The 8,436-nt window shown below is 54.3% G+C and overlaps 1 protein-coding gene across 1 annotated transcript in view; it reads left to right on the plus strand.

The window, feature by feature from the left end:
* Neurl1b (neuralized E3 ubiquitin protein ligase 1B) overlaps window positions 1-7,504 on the plus strand; it is a 30,670-nt gene extending 23,166 nt beyond the window's left edge. The window contains exons 3-5 of the mRNA XM_052195864.1: window positions 54-746; window positions 2,430-2,555; window positions 2,897-7,504. Of these exons, the coding sequence (XP_052051824.1) occupies window positions 54-746; window positions 2,430-2,555; window positions 2,897-3,141 (1,064 nt within the window). The 3' untranslated portion in view covers window positions 3,142-7,504. The remainder of the gene's footprint in view (window positions 1-53; window positions 747-2,429; window positions 2,556-2,896) is intronic.
* The last annotated feature ends 932 nt before the right edge of the window (window positions 7,505-8,436 follow it).

Raw genomic sequence — 8,436 nt, forward strand, 5'->3', positions numbered from 1 at the left:
CGGATCTGAGGCTTGAAGTCCTGGGTGCCAATGGCTTCTCCTCTGTCCCACAGAGAGCACCTTCGCAGACACGCTGACCCCCCTGCGCCTGGGCCAGGCCCGCCTCAGCGCCTGCCCCCCTCCGGGCAGCCACGATGCTGCCAACTTTGACAACAATGAGCTGGAGAATAACCAGGTGGTGGCCAAGCTGGGTCACCTGGCTCTCGGTCGTCCCGACGCCTCCGTCCCGTGCGTGGCCCGTGAACGCGCGAGGCCCGCCTCGTCGCCTGCGCTGCTGGACGCCGAGCTGCGCTTCCACGCCACGCGCGGCCCCGACGTGAGCCTGTCCGCCGACCGCAGGCTAGCCTGCGCGCCCCGCCCCGACGGCGGCCGCACGCTCGTATTCTCCGAGCGGCCGCTGCGGCCGGGGGAGAGCCTGTGCGTGGAAGTGGGGCGCCCGGGGCTGGCGGCGCCCGCGGCTGTGGCCTTCGGCATCACGTCCTGCGATCCTGGCGCGCTGCGGCCATCCGAGCTGCCCGCCGATCCCGCTGCGCTGCTGGACCGCAAGGAATATTGGGTGGTGGCGCGCGCGGGGCCCGTGCCCAGCGGAGGCGACGCGCTCAGCTTCACGCTGCGACCGGGCGGCGATGTCCTGCTGGCGGTGAACGGGCGCCCGCGGGGACGCCTGCTGTGCGTGGACACCTCGCAGGCGCTCTGGGCCTTCTTCGTGGTGCGCGGCGGCGTGGCGGGCCAGCTGCGTCTCCTGGGTGAGTGTGCACTGGGTCCCCAATAAAAACTCACTGTAGCAGCCCGCTGCTGTCAGGACTTGGCTGGAAGATGGGTTTTATTTTCTTTATTATTTATTTATTTATTTTTATTTCCTTTATCTTACTAGGATTTTTTTTTTAGAAAATGCATAATGCATATTAATTGTAAAGGGATATTCACTAACATATGCAAAAGAAGCATCGCTCGTGCAGAGAGTGGAGAGAAGGCTTGAGCCATCCTGTTTTGAGATGATTCTTGCCTTTGCTCTTAGCTGCAATAGATAGAGGCCAGAAGCTATGGGCCAGGCTAGCAGAGGACAGGATACCCACTTGCTACATGTGACAAACTGATAGGGACAGCTGCATGATCTGACATTTGCCACTACAGCAGAGGGCTGACCTTCCAAGTTTGGGGAACTGAGTGCAGTGGTCAGGGAAGTCTTCCTAGAGAGCACAGCACCACCCACAGAGTCACCATGCCACCGTGCTGGCCTGGATGCTCCCAGCGGCCTGTGAATCCACGTGACTATTCCCATTACACACAAGACAACAGAAAGGCAGATCTCACAATCCAAGAGTCACAGCCCTGAAGGGCTGGGCAGATCCCACTCTCCTGGGGTCAGTATCCTTCTGGGTGGGAAAGCGTGGGTTGCCAGGGATGGAATGGCCTCCCAGGTGTCTGGCACATCGTGTCATAACACCACAGCCTGGGTGTCTGTCTGAAGGAGAAGCAGGGTGTCTGTTGAGCATTTTACACTTGGTGTTCCTGAACCACCTAATTTAAGATTTCAGCCTGAGACAAGTTTTCTAAGTTGCTACTATGATGGTTGACCTTCCTTCAAACAGAGTAAAAGAAGCTCCTCTCGTATCCCTGAGAAGGGACATATTTTCCGAGTTAACGCTGAGCTTGGGTGGGGAGGGATGCCCACAGTCTGGAATCCTGTAGCTGTGACAACCCCCCCCATTCTAAGCGCCCCAAGTAAAAAGTGTAGAGTAGCTCAGAAGTCTGGGAGTCTCTTGATGGATTCGGGAACGCGAGGTCTGGATGGTGACTGTGCGTGCCCGGGAGAAGCCTCTGCTGGCTGCATCTCACTTAGGCCTTGCATAGAGAGGCTTCTGCCATGTCAGGCTACCTCAATGGCACGAGCCCTTCCTTTGCCAACAGTTCTAATGGCAGCAGTGTGGTGGCCGTGCATGGGTTATATGCCCTTCCTTAATCACAGTGGGATTAAAGAATGGAAAGTTTGCCGGGTGGTGGTAGCACATGCCTTTAATCTCAGCATTTGGGAGGCAGAGGCAGGTGGATTTCTGAGTTTGAGGCCAGCCTGGTCTACAGAGTGAGTTCCAGGACAACCAGGGCTATACAGAGAAAATACCAAAAGAAGAAAAAGAAAAAATGGAAGGTTCAAAAATAGCATCCCAAGGCAATTTTTGAAATAGGGGCCATAACAGAGCTAAAATATCATATATCATATACTATATAAGCCATACACAGTATGCTATATTATATATTATAATAGAGCTATAGCCATACCATTGTGAAGGCACCTAAACAGGAGGCAGGGTGCAGACATCCACTACATTGACAGAACCCCGGACAGTCACCTCATCCATTACAAGACAAGCGGGGACTAGCCTGTGCCTCTCTCTCACACACCCTAATAGAGTCTGATTGACTCCCAGGTACCCTACAGTCCAGTCCTGAGACCACAACGCCATCAGGGTCCTTCAGTGGCTCCCAGGATGACAGCGATTCAGACATGACCTTTGGGGTCAACCAGTCGTCCTCAGCGTCAGAATCGTCTCTGGGTAAGGAAACACAACCCCCTGAGGGGCGGGACTTCCTCGTGGGCTGGGTCCTCTGGCTGTGCCCGTGGCCTTGGCCTTTGCTGGCTGAGCAGGCCTGCTGTGTTTGCCATTGCCCCTGTCCCCTCTGCTGTGCTCCATGGGAACATTAATACAGATACTCAGAAGCCCGAAGGCTGCCGATGAAGGCAGTCTACCTTTGTGCTCTCTGTGGCAGCACTATCAAAACCGGGTAAAATTCAAAAAGGAAACAGGACCTGTGCCCATTGCCACCCTGGGAACACTACATTCGGAATCCTTCTGAGTGCCATGCCATTAATGAAACCCTATCTCTCTTCTCGCAGTGACAGCCCCCAGCTCCCCACTGAGTCCCCCGGTGTCCCCAGCCTTCTCTGCCCCCGAGCCGGCAGGCAGCAGGAACGGAGAGTGCACGGTGTGCTTCGACAGCGAGGTGGACACGGTCATCTACACGTGTGGACACATGTGCCTGTGCCACAGCTGCGGCCTGCGGCTCCGAAGGCAGGCCCGGGCCTGCTGTCCTATCTGCCGGCGGCCCATCAAGGATGTTATCAAGATCTACAGGCCGTAGCCGTGCAGCTGGCTCGGCCAAGGCGAGGTCACCTTTCTGAAGCCCCTGCTGGGTGGGCGACACCATGGCTATCAGGGAGCCCGGGGGCAGGAGCCATCTCTCATCTGCCACTCCGCAGTGATGAGCAAGGCAGGACAGGTGTGGAGATGAGGCGCTGGGGGGCCAGAGGCCAGGCGAGCATTTGCTACTTCTGACTCAGACACACACTGCCCCCCAAAAGCCTGTCCCAGGATTCAGCTCAGGAACTGCCTGGTAGATCACCTGCCACTTGGTGACCTTCAGCTGGGAAAGGGTACCCTCTGTCTGTGCAATGCTTCTTTGGGGTTGGGTTGAGTGTGTGTGTGTGTGTGTGTGTGTGTGTGTGTGTGTGTGTCGGGGTGGGGGTAGACAGCACGGAGAGTGCGTGAGAGCGAGCGAGCGTGTGTGTTTTATGCAGGGATCCGTCTCCTGGAGGGTATTTAACACTAAGGAATGTGCAATCTGGGCCCAACTGTTAATGTGATGGTTGTCTACTTTTTGGGGATTTGGTTTTCTGCAATGAGCTAGCTTTGAACACACGAGGCCTGAACCTACACAAAGCTCCCTCAATGGCATTCAGATTTTCTAAGGGAAAGCAAAAAAATAGCTCACTGTTTACAGCTCCAGGTGGCAGTGCCTGCTGAGGGGGCGAAGGTGGGCGGAGAACATCAGAGAACAGGTGGCTTTTACTTCTCACTCAGACTAGGCGTGGCCTTCCGTGGCAGCTGGGGACAGGTGCCCAAGCTTAGCATCTAGATTCCTTCATCCCCAGCCAGTAGAACAGCAAACACCTCAGCCCCGCCCCTACATGCTCTGGAGTTCTGTGATGTCCTCCCTGTTCTCTGGGACAACTCCGTGTCTCCCACAGTAGAATTAAGAGCTTTGGGCGTGTCCCGGTGAGCAGCCGGCTCCCTTGCCTGGTCTTCATCCCAGTCCCGACCTTCTCATTTTTCTGTTGATTATTAATGGTGTTACCTACACTGGTGAGCTGCTCACAAGGAGCGGACTGAAAATGCTCCCGGCTCCTGGGTCTCTTTGCTGACATTTCCCAGGCCCCCGGCCCTGGCCCCCTCTCCCTGGGTCAGACTTGTTTCTGTCGGCTTCCAGGCCTCGCCGTTGCTGATACTTTGACTGTGTGTGCCACCCCTCCCTTCTGAGGAGGCACGGGTTGTACCGGATGTCCGTCCACCCTGAGCTGCACCTTCCGAGGGGTTCTTCGGCCTCTCTTTTCTTTGTTCCTATTTGGAAGCCTGGTGCCAGGGCCCTGGAGAGACCTGCTCAGGTTTTTTGAGAGAAAGCTTGAGACACCTTTGCCGGGAGCAACTGTTTTACTCACGGCTCCTAATCTGGCCCTCTGTTGCTGTGAGGGGGGAAAGAAGAGGGGAAGAGAAATGTTCAGGAAGTGAGGTTCATGGAACAGGCTTTGACAAGGAGCCTCGGACCACCGGGAGCAGCCTAAGCCCCACTCGGTGCCCCTGGTGGCTGGAGGCTTTGGGCCTACAGTGCTTCTCTGTCTGAGAGAGTCTGGACCTGGCCTGGTCACAGCTTCCTTCTCCCTCTCCCAGTAGGAGCCTCTGAGAGCTTGCTTTTCCTTAGGGACTTCAGGGCACGCGGCCACCTTTTCACTTTAGGGTGACTTTGTCTTTTTTTAGTGTTTTGGTTTGTTGTTGTTTTGGTTTTCCTGGAACTCACTCTGTAGACCAGGCTGGCCTCAAACTCAGAGATCCGCCTGCCTCTGCCTCCCCAGTGCTGGGACTAAGGGTGTGCACCACCACTGCCCTGGTGCAGCTGAATCCTTTAAGGAGCCACAGTAACCCTTGTCTGCCTGGGTGGGAGTCTGAGAATCAGGCGCTCTGGGTACACAGCTCAGTTTACACAGTCCAAGCTTTTAGCCTGTACACGTGCTAGGTATGGGCAGAGCCTCCTCATTGCCGGTGGTGATGACTGGGTGTCCACAGCCATGGCCCTGTCTGACTAGAGTCTCTAACTGCCACAGTTTAAAGGGGAACAAACTCCCCTTTGCCTCTTGCCCTCCCAGCTAGACCCTTGAGATGTAGCAGGGGGTCACCCACAGCCACCACCAGGACATCAGCAGCTGAGGTCCCAGACTCGGGTGGACCAGGCAGGCTTCTGGTGACCTCTTACCAGGACAGAAAGGAACCACAGGCCTGTTTAACCTGCTCTGCAGCCGCTATAAATAGCTGCCTTGTTTCCCACAGAGCAAAGGGGATGTTTCTGTTCTAAAAGTCAGGTATTTGCCTGTGCTCTGAAAGATGGAGTCGGACCCTAAGGGCAATGTGTATGTGCGTGTTTCATCTCAACAAGAGGCAGGAGGAAAAGAAGCTGGTGTCTTTCATCAGGTGCACATGCCTGGACACTGAGTTAAAGAGACGCCTTTGTCCAGGGCCCTGTGTATAGGTTTTAGGGCCATATTGAGTCCCATCTGAGACTTGGCTGCTTAGAAGGCTCACCATCCTATGGGCGACTTCTAAAGTCACACCCACCTTGGCCACAGGACGCTAGGATGCAGCTTCCAGGTCAAAGGTCGTCAGCTGCAGGACACAAGTGTCCTTGCTTGGCAAGTGAGCCCTGAGATCCTGTGAGACTCCTAAGGATCACAAAACAGGAAGTGGCAGGGCGGGGAATTGCAGTACCCGCATGTAGCCCTCCCTGGCCTGCCTGCCCTACTTCTCAGGAAGCTCAGTACTACCCGAGTCTTCTTTCCCAAGACTCACCTGGATAGCCTGGTGCCCACACCTGTGGAGAAGGATCTGGGCCACTGTCCCTTGCTGCCCACACCCTAGAGAGGACAGATGTCCTCCAAGGCTCATGCACTCGCCCGTCGGCACTGGGACGCCATGCGGGGCTGCTCTGGAGAGGGGCTTTAGGCCGCCCCTTTCTGGGACCTTGCAGCCACTCCCTTCTCAGGCAGTACCTCAGCCCATTTTCCAGGCTCACTGCCCATTTGTGCCCTGTGAACCTCAAAAGCCAAGAGTAGGATGGGGAGGCCAAGTTCCCCCACCCCCATCCATGGCAGCCATATCTGCCCACTGGAACTTTCTGGAAAACAGTTGTTTCCCAGGCTAAGCCGGGTCCTCCTCCTACTGGGGTTGACCCTCTCGGGCAGCCGTCCTGCACAGGCTGCAACACACGTCTTCACTTGTCCAGTGTCCACTCACCAGCATGGCTCGTGGTCAGGACATGAGATAGCAGACTGGGACAAAAGGCAGGGCCTGTGGGCAGCTCTCAGGCAAGAGGCCACATCCTAAACTGATTTGCTCACTCTGGAGTTGGGGCTTGTGCTAGCACGTAGTAGGTACTCAGTAAACGACCGCAGATCAGACCAGGAGCCAGGTTAGGAGTGGTCAGGAGGTTGGTGCAACAGCATCCTGTATATATACAGACACAAAGTCATTCAACAAACATTTGCTGAGTGCCCTCAGGATGTTACCTGCTCTAAGGGGCAACAGAGAGCACCCAGCCCTGATTCGTGAGTGGTACCATCAACGGGCAAGACGGGGAGGGAGGAGCACGTGGGCTTTCTTGACCATTCTTTTGCCTTGGATTCATCTAGATAAACACCCACAAAGCTTTCCGCACCCATTTTAGGGGTGTTCTTTGTGGTGAGTGAGCCCTTGCCAAACAGCCAAGACCCCACCAGTTAATGGCCACCTACAGGGAGTCTCTGGGGAGATAGCTCCCTGCTGCTTCCACGCACTGGTGGGGCTGGGCACAGCAGCCCTGAATTCCAGCTGCAAACGGCATTGTGCAACCTTGGAACAGGGGAAGCAGTAACCGCTCACTGCATTGCCCATCCTGCCCTGGCTGGGAACACGGCTCAGGGACACTGGGCCTCCCAGCGTTTCTTAATATTTTAGTGTCTCACTGTTTTCCCTCAAGTCCCTAATGGAACTACCAACATGACAATCTGTCTGTGCCTTATGGAAGTGTGTGTGTGTGTGTGTGTATGTGTGTACACTTTTTATCCTTTAAAATGCAACCCTTCAACGTGGACAAGAAGCATCGGTTGGGCTTCAGACGCCAGCGAGGAGTCCCTGAGGCCCTCTTGCGGTTTGCGGTTGGACTAAGAGTGTTCATCCCCCCCACCCGTCCCCACTACCTGTGTACAGACCCTTTGAAACATGTCTGTCTTCTCTGATTCAATACTGTGACCCTCCAATGCCATCTAGTCTTGGGGGAACTGTACTAAAGGCCTGAGAACTTGGGGAGTAAGCGGGAAGGGTTTGCGTTGGTCTTTGTGTGTTGTGTGTTCTGATATTCGTCTGTTTTTATCTGTTTTATATTAACATAACTTTACTGTTTGAAAACAAATACAACTTCGGCTTGGTACAAAAAAAAGAGTCTCCTCAGAATTCAGTTTTTTAAATCATAATGAATGTCATGTTGGCGGGGGAGTGGGGGGCTTTAAATCCTACCAGTCTTTAAACAGGTGACACTGTGTCCGCAGAGCCCTGTGTAATGGCCTTAGTGTGAATGACCACTGTGTGATGGTCATTGTCTCATTGTCCCTGTGAGGCCACTGTACTATGGAAACCATGTGATGGCCATTATCTGATGCCAACTATGTGATGGCCACTGTGTGATTGTCACTGTGTGATCCCATCATGTGATGGTCACCATTATGGCCAGTGTGTGATGGTCTCTGTGATGACCACTGTGTAGTGGCCACTGTGTAATAGCCATGTAATGGTCACTGTGTGATGGTCACAGTATAGTGACAACTGAGTGATAGCCACTGGGTGATGGCCACTCTCTTACAGCCAGTGCTTAATGGTCATATTGTGATGGCCACTGTCTTATGAACACTGTGATTGGCTGCTGTCTCGTGAACACTGGTGGTGGCCACTGTCTCGTGAACACTGTGGTGGCCACTGTCTCATGAACACTGCGATGGCTTGTCCTTTCATCATATCATCCCATATCTTCAAAAATACTGCAAAGGAATTCTCTCAGTAAGGGTGAATTCAGATAGTGGTGCTGTTGGCAACAGTATCAGTTAGTGTGGCAGGAAACCAAGACCGGGAAGTGTGCAGCACTTAAAGCAACACAGGTGCTGCCTTGACTTTGTAACAAAGTTCCCAAGGCAGGAAGAGCAGAAGATTAGAGTGGAATAACACAGGCACCTCCACTGAGAAGACTGCCCTGCATCCTTCTCAAAACCGCCTGTCTGCCCTGCCTGCATCCTGCCTTCCATCATCCCTACGTGGACCAACCTGTATGATGTCCCTTCCTGAACCAATCCCTAGGACAGAGGCA

Source organism: Apodemus sylvaticus, chromosome 10 (assembly GCF_947179515.1).
Source record: "Apodemus sylvaticus chromosome 10, mApoSyl1.1, whole genome shotgun sequence".
Taxonomy (NCBI): domain Eukaryota; kingdom Metazoa; phylum Chordata; class Mammalia; order Rodentia; family Muridae; genus Apodemus; species Apodemus sylvaticus.